At 41.2% G+C, this 12,864-nt stretch overlaps 1 protein-coding gene across 3 annotated transcripts in view; it reads right to left on the reverse strand.

Moving 5' to 3' along the window:
• The window catches only part of arhgef37 (Rho guanine nucleotide exchange factor (GEF) 37), a 139,245-nt gene that overhangs the window by 98,074 nt on the left and 28,307 nt on the right, over nucleotides 1–12,864 (reverse strand). For all 3 annotated transcript variants that reach the window (XM_080746229.1, XM_080746228.1, XM_080746227.1), the window contains exons 10-14: nucleotides 12,708–12,821; nucleotides 11,189–11,364; nucleotides 8,967–9,114; nucleotides 6,674–6,802; nucleotides 1,308–1,503 (exon numbers count right to left, since the gene is read on the reverse strand). In XM_080746229.1, the coding sequence (XP_080602355.1) occupies nucleotides 1,308–1,503; nucleotides 6,674–6,802; nucleotides 8,967–9,114; nucleotides 11,189–11,364; nucleotides 12,708–12,821 (763 nt within the window). The remainder of the gene's footprint in view (nucleotides 1–1,307; nucleotides 1,504–6,673; nucleotides 6,803–8,966; nucleotides 9,115–11,188; nucleotides 11,365–12,707; nucleotides 12,822–12,864) is intronic.

Here is a 12,864-nt window from a genome sequence, read left to right on the forward strand (position 1 = left end):
GGTTTTGATAGTAACTGAAGTATTTAGTGGCCTGTCAATTTTGCATGGCCATAGACACAAAGCCAAGCCACATATTGGAGCCCCTCAAAAAGCTGTGTACTAACCATAGACTGTAAAAAATATATGGACAAAGCGAAGCCATTGGTTTCTATGCAGCGCAAATGACACATTTTGGGTCCTTGGCATGGGTGTTGCCATCATAGATTGTAAAGGCACCAGAGGATGCTATTGGCTGCCAACAGTCACGTGCAACCGCAAGGATACTTGGGAGAATGTGGTCGGAGCCTCCCGAAATACAGCACACGAAGAAGGTATCAGCTTAGTTGGCCAAGCCCCCCGCAACTTTATCATCAATTTTAACATAAACTAGAGGTTCGCGGCCCTTTGGGCCGCTCACATCTAGAGTCCACGCCCGCTTTTTTTTGTTTTAAAAAATTAAAAAAAAAGTTAATTTTTTTTTTTTTTTTTTTTGAAAAAAAAAAAAAAGTTTTTTGAAAAAAATAAAGTTTTGGCCTAATTGTGTTATTATTGTTACTGTAATAGGCCTGCCAATGTTTTATTTTCATTATTTCAATGTCTCATTGCCCATTGTAAGCCCATTGTAAATATAAGATGGGACCGTATTTTCACAAAATGCATATGATGTAACCTGACTTTCGCCAGATAGTTGCAGCAGTGCGTAACGCTCTGCCTTACATCTGGGCTCTCTCGGACACACTCGATGTAAGGGGCGGGCCATTTTTTGAATTTCTGTAGCAGGTGATTGGATGTGGCCGTTTCTATCACAGTCTGGGAGTGCCAACTCCAACCACTCATATTGGCCTGTCTGCATGACGTTGCACCCAGAATCCGCCTCCTGGGTTTCCACGTGGTCTGCAATCAGACTCTATTGGCTCAGAGCCGCTCAGAGCCCGCCCATAGCTGCCGCTGATTGGTCCGGCCCGGGACTTTACGAGTGTTATCAACTCTGGCGGACCGAGCCCAGATGGTAAAGCAATGCAACGCAATGCTGCCACCATCTGGCGAAAGTCAGGTAACATATGATGGTGATTGAAAGGCAATTTTTAACAAGCGATAGGAACCATAAAGTATTTATGAAAATGTTAATTAAGGTTAGAAAACGAAAGGGGAAAATGAATGGGGTCCAATGGAGAACAATTCTTTTTGCGATTGGCCGGGGTGGAAAACAGCGCAACGAGCGGCCAATCATAGGAAGTTTTAGTTCCGTATTGGAGTCATTTTAAATCGGCGGAACTATGCCCCTGGTACTAACTCTGTTGGTCACCCAATAGGTTACGGTCTCTTACCCCCAGCGTCCACCAGCCATCTCCTTCTGTCCCCTCGGCTGTCAGCCTCACTGACGATGGCCACCAGCTCCCCGCGGGCCAGGCTGAGGTCCAGGTCGCGGCTGCCCACCACGGCACCCGTCACCTGGTAGATCTTTCCCGAGCCGTGTTTCTGGGTCAGCTGCTTCAGGCGACGCTGGGACGACGGGCTCAGAGGCTGTGGAGCAGAGAAATTAACCAAGCCAGAGTCAGAACAGAGTTGAATTGGGACGCCAATAGCCTAACGTATATACCAAATGTAGGCTATAATGCGGCCAGACAGCGAGTCACAGGTTCGATTCCCGAGCCCGACGGCCTTTGCTGTATGTCACTCCCAGTCTGTCTCTCCCTGTTTCCTGTCCATCTCAACTTGCTAATGTGGGTTAATCGATCAAGCAGTAAAATATTAAAATATTTTTCTTATATCAACCAAATCGGGGGCAGACCTACATTCAGAAACACCCCCAGTCCCCACTTAGAAACATCCCCATTCAAAAATACCCCCACTGAGGTTAGGGTTAAAGGAGTAGTTCACCCCTATTGATTAGTTCAATAATATTTTCAGTTTTTTGTCGCATTCCTAAGACAAAAATGTGATAACAATAAATTTACCCCCATTCGTTCCGGATGGGGACCCGTTTCGAAACGGGTCCCCATCCGGAATCAATGGGGGTAAATTTTCTTGAATGATTTTTTTGTCTTAGGAATGTGACAAAAACCAAAAAATATTATTGAACTCTAGTCTCCATGGCATGAGTAATCAATAGAAAAAAAAGTCATTTTGGGGGTGAACTACTCCTTTAACTTTTTTGGTGCCATGATTTTTTCTCTTCAATGTCCCGCGATGCCATGGTCTCCATAGACTTCCATGTAATTTATAGTGCACGGATCGTGCACGCCCATGCCTAGCTGATGTGTGTGCCCACTGTTCACAGCTTTCAAACAAAAAAACTCCGCTTGGAAATCCGTTCAGGCATTCGTGATTTATCAGCCATTATGTTTTCTTCAGATGTAAACAAACATGGCTGCCATGTTTGAAAGAATGGGTTGGTATGGGGGTTAAACATGCAATTTCGCGATCGCGATCATGCCTAACACATTTCTGGAGGTCCAAAAAAACATTTTTGAAAAAAAAAAAAAAGGTTTTTTTTTTTTCTTTCTTCAAAAACGGCCCAAACTCGGGAATATCGGGGTTGGCACAGCGGTGGTACCAATACAAACTCGGGAAACTCGGGGTTGGCACCATATGTGTTAAGGTTAGGTTTAGGTGACACCTCCATTTAGAATAATAGAAGTCAATCTTCTGAATGGCAATGTTTCTGAATGGAGACGTGTAACCGTTTCTATAGTACTGTATGTGGCTGGTTGGAAGGACACAATATGACTCCAAATCAATATCACAATTATTTAAAAAAATCTTCGATTACGTGTAATGAACAATTATTTCGTGAAAGCAACTAAATCTAAAAAAAATCCACCATTTTACAACTAAAAAAATCTATTCAAATGTGATTAGTTTTTTTTTAGATTTAGTTGCTTTCACTAAATAATTGTTCATTACACGTAATCGAAGATTTAAAAAAATAATAATTGTGATATTGATTTGGAGTCATATTGCGTCCTTCCAACCAGCCACATACAGTACTATAGAAACAGGATTCTTTCATGTTTATGACACTTATTCAACCATACCTTCCTGCAGTTGCCAGTTACTGTATGACTAACAACAGAACCACAATCCTCTCACACCCAATTTACACACGCTTGTCACTGCTATGGAAAGATGTGGCTCGTGAATCATGCTCATGATGACTTAGCACATTATTCAGCCTGTGAAATCAGCTGAGCGCTGTTGTTATGACTTGGCTAAACGCATGGGATCACAATAAGCCAGGCTGACAGCGAGCTGAAGGATTGTGTGACCCACTTGAAACAACTGACATGCAGCCAAGCAAGAAATACAAGCTACGTGTTGCTGCTTTAAATAAATAACTTGCACGTCACCTGCAGGCCGTCACCTTAAGGCTAGGTACTAGAAGCAGGTTAAATACGATGCGGAAATCCTGACTAAGTGGACCATTCAACTGTATAATATTTGTAAAGGCAAATATATTTTTGATTTTCTTTTTTTTTGTGTCATCCTGTTCATAGGGGTGGGAGATATGGTGATACATATTGTTGAGACGATACAATGTCTCCACGATATTCCTTTTCAGAGATATCATATATATTGCGATACAATGAGGGAGCCTTATCAAAAATACTGTTGAATTGTTAATACAGAGATTCATTGCAGATTAATTTAAACCTGCATTTTGGTCTAAATCAGTAGTTCTCAAACGTTCAAACATCATGGCCTCCACTTAACTCTGACAGTATACAAATGAAACCAAATGGACCCGTAAGGGTCCATTTGGTTTCATTTGTATACTGTCAGAGTTACATACTTGTAAGGGTCGATTTAGACCTCCCAAAAGGAACCCACAGAGTCCCTGGACCCCACTTTGAGGACCACTGGTCTAAATGGTCTGTTACTCCCGTTTCTTTTAGCTTTTGTGGTTGTAAGTAACATGGAAAAATAACCATAAAAACCAACATGAAAAAGAATCGTGATAAGATTGTGTATCGTGATACAGCTTGGAAAAATAGTGATATTGTATTTTTCCATATCGTCCACCCCTACCTGTTCATATACTTTATTACAATATCAAAGTCTGAGTTTATGGCTGTAGGGTCCGGTGAATATGGTCAATGACCCGAGAGAGCTGCTGGTTATCTCTCTTGTTTAATCATCAACCTAACCTGTCATATGAGCGCCACTGAACACACAGCACAAGCTGCGATAAACATCAAATATGGGGAAAAATTAAAAGCAAACAACTCTCTGTGTTTGTTTTAGAACTACTTGCAGAACCAGTACAGTTGTGCTCGAAATTATTCAACCCCTTCTGACAAATTTGTTCATTAGTGACTTCGACTTAGAACTTGTCAACTATGCTCAAAACTGTACTTTTTGGAACATTTAGTGTCTTTGCAATTGTTTTATTTTTTTTATTTTTTTTTATTTTTTTATATTTTAGTTTTTATTTTCCTTTTTTAAGAAAAGCAATAATCTCTTCTCTGAACTTTTCTGACCATTCCTTAAACTTAGCCATGTTTCTAACTGCTCTAATCACAGTCAACAAGTCAACAAACTTCTAGTCAGGCCAGATTGCACATCTGATGCAACTACTTAAGCCCTTGATTAGGCGGTTGCAGTCGATTTTAGGTATAATTAAGAGCTGAATAATTGAAAGTGAAAGTGGTGTTGAAAGTGGCATTTAGCATTGAATTTTTCTCTTGTATGATTTATTTATTTAATTCAGTTGTCAGTTCGTGAATTCAGCCAATAAACCAGAAAATGTTGCAGCAGCATGTCTGTAAGTAAGTAATGATCAAAATTAGCACAGGGACTCGAATTACAATCACATTGCTATATCAAAGATAGCAATGTCTGAGATCGACTAGACTGTCTGAGATTGTGTGATCAAAGATCTGGTGGTTTTCTAGCCATGAAGACTAGTGTAAAAGAGGAGTGGATGCATCCAGAGTGAAAGACTTTACTGTCACATATTGTCGTCGTCGGGTGGAAACCTCGTATCTCCAAGTTTCAAATGTGTACGTGCGTTCGCAAAGTAAAGCCCTGCTTCATCATACAAGGCCGTCGCACAAAAGTAATAAAAACAGCCGATCTACAAGCACACAACGCCTCGCACCCTGTTTTCACAACGACGATAATGTTCTCATTATCCGACAGCAGGCATGTGGGCTGTGTGGACAAGAATGTGAAGAGAGGGAGGCACACATGTTCAATATGCAAGCATGTCCATATGTGAACCCATGTGCGCGGGTGACTAGGGCTGTCACGATATGACATTTTACATGACGATTAATTGTCATTCAAATAATTGGCTTTTAGGCTTTGAAGTTGCATATGGTAGATATGACACATAACCTAAATATACAAAGAAATTACTGACATATTTGTCAACTTTATACTTAAAAAATAACATTGATAGTGGAAATAGCCGATCGCGACGCGTTGTGAGCTTGTAGATCTGCTATTTCCACTATTTTTGACATGGACACGATTATGAAAAATAATCACGATTATGTCAAATAATCACGATTAGACGATTATTATGTAATAATTGTGACAGCCCTACGGGTGACACCATACAGCAGGGGTCTTCGACGCTTTCAGGCCAAGGACCGCTTAGTTGAGAGAGAGATGAAGCAGGGACCCCCATTACCTTTTCAGAGATTGCATATAGTTTAATCGTTTGACAGCACAATCATCAGTGTATTTTGGATTCATGTCAATTTGTGTTTTCAGATATTTAAAGGGATATAACACTTTCAAAACTTTTTTATCATCTAATCAGGCTTTTATGAACAGCATGAACAGTTTTTAATTTACTTCAATATTTAGATATTTGATGTAAATGTTACCAGGCCCTCCTCCTCCAGGACCTTTCCCCACACACACACATTGTAACTTCAAACTTTATTTTAACCATGATAGATTCATTAAAAACACCCATTATTTTTTTCTGGTGACTCATAATACCATCCTAATACGTGAGCAGGCCGTGTTTTTTCAAAAACCTTTTTCATTTATTTTCAATAAAATATAATTGTATTTAATGTTTTCCATTTTCCAAAAGAATTATTAAAAATAAAAGAAAAAAGATATTGAAAAAACACGGTCTGCTCACGTATTAGGAGGGTAATATGAGTCACCAGAAAAAATAATGGGTGTTTTTAATGAATCTATCATGGTTAAAATGGAGTTTGAAGTTACTATGTGTGTGTGTGTGGGGAAAGGGCCTGGAGGAGGAGGGCCTGGTAACATTTACATCAAATATCTAAATATTGAATCAAGTAAATTAAAAACTGTTCATGCTGTTCATAAAAGCCTGATTAGACGATAAAAAAGTTTTGAAAGTGTTATATCCCTTTAACCACATGAACTGTCAATAATTAATAAACTTGACCTTTCACTCGGTGTACTTGGCATGCTCTTTTTCCCCTCTACGCCAAAGCTGTTTGCCGAAAATAGACGATCTACAAGCTCACAACGCCTCGCAGCACGAGGCAGAGTGAACTTGTATATCTGCTATTTTTGGCGAAAGTTCTCCGAATATGGATGCTATAGGGTTCAAGTGGTTAATATAAAAAAGGAGAAAAAAAACTTTCTATCACTCAAAGATTTTGAGGACCCCCTGTAGTAACTCTGAGGACGCCCTGTGGAAGACCCCTGCTATACAGCTATGATATATGACTGGGTTGTGTCTGTGTGGGCCCACCTGCACAATGGGGCCATTGAGTGTTTCCTGAACAGTCCGACACACTGTATCCAGCCGCCCCGCCCCCTCCAGCACCGCACACTCCGCCCACTCCCAGAATGCACCGCTTTCCAGGGAGCTGTGAGGCAACTGCATGGAGAGACGGAGAGAGAGAGAGATAGAGAGAGAGAGAGACAGAGAGAGAGAGAGAGAGAGAGAGAGACAGAGACAGAGAGAGAGAGAGAGACAGAGAGAGAGAGAGAGAGACAGACAGAGAGAGGCAGAGAGAGAGAGAGAGAGGGTTACTCATCAGGGTTACTTGAAAGAGAATGAGAATGAGGGAGGGAGGGTTAAGAGAGATCCACAGATGGAGGGGAAGTACAGATTGATGGATAGTATGAAAACATCCAGTGCACTTTTGATGATGTACATTTCAGCACATTGTTTAAGCCAGTGGTTCTCAAAGTGGTTTCCAGGGACTCTGTGGGTTTCTTTATAGGGGTCTAAATGGACCCATACAAGTTTGTAACTCTGACAGTGTACAAAATGGAACCAAATGAACCCGTTAACGGGTTCATTTGGTTCCGTTTGTACACTGTCAGAGTTAAGGGGAAACCTTGACATTTTAAAGTTTGAGAAACACTCACTCGCAAGAGGTTTTGTGTGGATGTAAAAAGGGCAGTCTAAGCAGAGCCAGCTCAGGTCCAGTTTACTAGAGGGTTTACATACGGTAGTTAATACTTCTACTGCCCCACCCATGACAGAGTCAATTTCCATCTGTCTATTTCAGCCCTTCTGTGTCTTATAATTTCCATGATGCAGTTCACGGGTCAGCGCACCAGCCTGGGCTGGAACACCCATACAGTCTATATACTTAGTTGGAGTATTGTATACTATACTTAGTTGGACACCGGTGTGAAATAAACAAAACTGCAGACCCACAAGCTCACAATGTATTGTGGGCTTGTACTAGATCTGCTATTTTTGGTGCAATGACAGACCAAGAATATCTCGGGCATTAGATCAACCCGATTCATACATGTTGTAGTCATGTTCACCGTTTTACCGTAAACACGGCGAACAACACTGAGACAAAACTGAGATTAGCTGCTAAAAAGAGTAAAGATTTACCTCAGCAACATCACTGTGGGGTAAATCATTCATTTTAAACATGTATTTTTATAGATGCTGGAACATAGCAATACCAAATACTGAATGTAATTAAAAATGTTGATAAGTGTAGCTTTAATCAATAAAAAGCTGTAAATGTCTATATTACATAGGTTGTGATGAAAAGAGAACTGAGCCAGAAGGCAAAGCTCTCAATATACCGAGCAATCTTCGTTCCAACTCTCACTAATGGTCTTGAAATATGGGTCACGACCGAAAGAATAGGATCACGGATATACAAGCTGCCGAAATGAGTTTTCTCGGATGGGTTGAAGATGGATGGATGGGCATATATCGTCACTGTCGGGCATAAACCTTGTATCTCCAAGTTTGTACGTTTGTTTCGCAAAGTAAAGCCCTGCTTCATCATACAAGGCTGTCACACAAAGGTAGTGAAAACAGCCGATCTGCGAGGCGCTGTGTGCTTGTAGATCGGCTGTTTTCACCAGTTTAAATCATTTTTAAAATGATAAATGCAAAACGAAGAGTTTTGGACATACAAGGTTTCCACCCGACAATGACAATATTTGTTTTAACCCATTTAGGCCTGAACACATTATGACGCAATATTTTATGCTTTAAATATAAAAGATAGCAGATCTACAAGCTCACAGCGCGGCACCGAGTGCCGCGCTGCGAGCTTGTAGATCTGCTATTTTTTTTAAATCGTGAAAATTAGAATTTTGACCCGATTCTATAAGTGTCTTTTGAATCCTTCTAAGATTTTTGGGAAAAAAAACTATGTTTCTATGTCAGCAATCTGGCTAGCCATCGTCCAAGAAAAGGTCCTTTTCACTCAACTGGAGCTCAGTTAGACTGTTCTTGAGAGACTACTATGTCAGTGGTGCTCAAACCTTTTCATGTGAAGGACCCCCAAAATGATATTTATTTGGCCACGGACCCCCATCTCAAAATATCTAGTTCCAGGGACCACCCAGAAGCAAAATTTGAGTTACAAACATTCGCTTTGAAAATACATTATATTCAAAGATTTGCACACATTTTCACGACTTTTTCAAAAATAGCAGATCTACAAGCTCACAGCGCGGCACTCGGTGCCGCGCTGTGAGCTTGTATATCTGCTATTTTTCACTGGTTAAAGCATTAATAATAATCCTAGGCCTAAATGGGTATGTATGTGTACCTGCTGTGCAAAGCTCTGAAACAGTTGCTCCATGTCGGTGGCCAGGTCTCTGTGTAGACAGCTGAACGTTCCCAGTGTGTTCCACATCATCTGAAGGGCCAGGCCGTTGAACTGAGGCAACTCATTGAGAAGCAACGTGTTGATTGTCCTGGAGAGAGAGGAGAGGAAAAGAAAAACATCTTATCCCCAAACCAAAAGTACAGCGTTAAATGTTGTGTTTAACCACCGTCCTGGACTGCAATTTCAGAGTAAAAGAAGCAATGCACCCACGTCCAAAGTGGACCACAGTTAGTCAAAGATGTTTCAGGCTAAAGCTTTTGCTTAAAGGAGTAGCTCACCCCCAAAACCACTTTCTTTCTATTGATTACTCATGCCATTGAGACTTGAGTTCAATAATATTTATTTGTATTTGTTACATTCCTAATGGGGACCCAAATGCATTTGGAATCAATGGGGGTACATTTATTGTAATCAAATTATTGTCTTAGGATTGTGACACATACCAAAAAAATATTATTGAACTCCATGTCATGAGTAATCAATAGAAAGTCATTTTGGGGGGTGCACTACTCCTTTAAATACATCTATGTGAGACTACTGCTGTGCACTTTAACTCATTAACACATGGGCGGCCAAGGTTTATAACATTTATAGCTGTTGCTGGTGCCACCATTGACTTACGTTATGTTTTGATGAGCCCCGCAAGCTTCGTGCGTGTGCACGTGCGTGTCCAGAGAAGATTGAGGAGGTACTCCATTTGTTTACAAACGCTCGCGAAACTCGCGGTAAAAAAATCGCGGTAAATTCGCGGTAAAGTGTCGCCGTGAAAACAATCAGCTCTCTGCCTCCATGGGGCTGTTTTTACCTCATTCTCAGATAAAGCCGTTCTTATGTTTCAAAGTAGAATCTAAAGCCATGTAAAATCCTTCCGTGTGGGGAGAGACAGGGGGCTTCCTGCCCTGGCTGGGTGACGTAATGGATTCAGGGCATGCAAAGGGAAGCTGCGGTCTCGAAAAGTTAACTATTTGTTGACTCGTCCCTCGACGATATAACTTCCTGTGGCAGGGTGACATCTAGTGGCCATAACTCGTCCCTGAACGCGTTTGGCTCCCCAAGTGTTAACACCGGGAAAGCATCGGGAGTGACATTTTAGATTTTGTATACAGTATATCGTCTGTCGGGGGGAAACCTTATGTCCAAAACTGTTACTGTTACTTTTCAGACGATTCTTTTTAGATGATTAAGTAATAATTGTGACAGTCCTATAATTAGGGCTGTAATCTAGCCCTGTTTTAGGGATTCGAACTTCGGGGGGATTTTCCGAACGGACCATCGAACCTTAGATGGTTTGTTCAATTGAATAAAAACCGAACGTTCGAACCTTCGAACCATCGAACGTACTGTACCTTTAACCAGCTAAAACAGTGTAGGAAATGTTTTAAATGCGCTGTTTTATCCATTGAAAACGCGTGGATGCGTGGCTGCATTAACACCTAGGGCCTAGGCTAACACTTGGAAAATCCAACCCAATCGGAGAAAATGTTGCACGCAGTTTGTTGACGAACAGGCTCAATGTATAGCAGAGTTGCACGGATGATGATTAGACTTGGTGACTGCGTCGGAGCGCGTCGCGTTCGGGCTGAACTGGTCTCGATGTAACAACCCCAGAAATCGCATTATAGATCCTTTAGGGGGTTGCAATGAAATCCATCTTTGCTCATGCTTTATAGGAGAAATCTTTGGGTGCACCGTGCATGGATGGGTGTTCGCTGTTCAGAGCACACACGTCTGTCTCGGCCCAGCTCGGCTGCTCTCACTCTACTGTCATCAAGCGTGTGTCAGCGAGGCTGGTTCGCCACCCGGTTCGCGGCCCCAAATGGAAAAGGAGCGGAATTGGAGCGGAGGACGGTCCTTGATCGCTCCAAGCTGTTCTGGTGCATTTTATAACTACTATAACGGTCACCATTAACTGTTAGTGTTTACCGGTAGGCCTAACTTATTTCGTATTTGGCTATCTCTACTACTGTGATATTCTGAATAGGCCTATCACATTCTGATAATTATTTTTCGTGTAAAAAAAAGAAGAAAAAAAAAAAAGAAAAAAACCTGAACCCATTAATTTCGAACTTCGATTGCCAACGTAACGAACGAACGTTCGAATCCCCGAAGGTTCGCTTGCAGCCCTACTAGTAATACAGTAAGTATCCAGCTGTCAACAGTACCTGTAAGTGTTGGCCACAGCCTGCTCCTCGTAGGTCAGAGAGGACCTGGGCCTGGCCTCCAGCAGCTCGTAGTCCAGCACCTTGTCCAGCCTCTTCCTGATCAGGTTCCTAGGGCCCGCCAGGAGGTCACGGAGGGCACACAGCGGCTTATGAATCAGTGTACGCATCCTCTTCTCCTGGATGGAGAGAAAGGGCAATGGTAGGGCTGTCAAGATTATGACATTTTACATGACGATCAATTGACACTCAAATAATTGCGAATTAACAATTTAATTGTGTTTTTGTCATTGACAATTACATTGCTGACAATTACATTGCTGACAATTACATAGATATGACACATAACCTAAATATACAAAGAAATTACTGACTACATATTTGACAATTTTATACTTATAAAAGAACATTGATAGTGGAAATAGCCACAAAGCTCACAACGTGTCGCATCACGGCGCGTTGTGAGCTTGTAGATCGGCTATTTCCACTATTTACTACTAAAAGAAAAAAAAAAAAATATATATATATATATATATATATATATATAGAATATATGAACATACGATTATGAAAGATAATCGCGATTATGTCAAATAATTGCAATTAGACGATTATGTAATAATTGTGACAGCCCTAACAATGGAGGCATGGAGACAGAGAGGAATAGTGGAAGGAGGGGGAGAAGAGGAAGAAGGGAGGGAGGGAGGGAGGGAGGGTGGGAAGTAAGAAGGGAAGGGAGAAAGGAGAAATGGTCAATGGGGAATTTATCAAGAACAAAGGGAGATAAGGAAGGAGGGGTGGAAATGTAAGAGGAATCAATCATCCATAAAGGACTTGCACTTGACTTTGACAATGATTGGCCTTTGGCCAATTCTTTTTCTCATTGATTCTTTGATGATGAGAATGTAATGACATCATCGGTTTGAGATTATTCTCATCATTATGTCTAGCAATACAGTGACTGAATATGCAGAACATACAGATGGAACATGAAAGAAAAACAAATTTAACGTTTAAACAGAAAAGCATGATGGGCGATTGGGCGCCTGTGTGGTGCAGTAAAAGTGATATGAAACTGCACACATGCAACACAAAACAACATGCTCATCACATTCTTTGCACAGTGAAATGCTTACACAAGCATTCAATTCAACATCCTCATTGACTCATCCTCTGTGGTCTATAAGAACAGTAAACAATACAGATACTGTACGTACAGCGGCGGTGCCTGCAGAATATAGCTAACTTGTTAGCAGCGCCAACAGTTTATAATTGTGTCATAATTAACAGTCTATTGACACCAGCAGCAGGCAAATGATGTGAAAGTACGCATGGATTACCCTGCGACAGTCACAGTATTACAATCAGGTTTACACCAATCAGGTTTACACCAACTCCAGAAATGCAGAGACGGCTTAGAGACAGTCATGTCATGTATTCCGCTAGCGTGTTAATTCCTGTATTACTGGTTGATCCCCTGTGCATAGTGTGCAATGTAATATAAAAAGTCAGCTTCACTCACAAATGTAGGAAGAATCCATTGTCTCAACGCAGTAGTAATCTCCTTATAACAGATTGCTGGCTTCTCCCCATCCATGTCCAAATCAAATTCCTCTGGTTTGCATGCTAGAAACCTCTGGAGACAACATAAAAAGTAGAAGTGTATTGTCACCAACAAT

The sequence above is a fragment of the Nannobrachium achirus genome (genome assembly GCF_963921795.1).
Source record: "Nannobrachium achirus genome assembly, chromosome: 17".
In the NCBI taxonomy this organism is placed as follows: Eukaryota; Metazoa; Chordata; class Actinopteri; order Myctophiformes; family Myctophidae; genus Nannobrachium; species Nannobrachium achirus.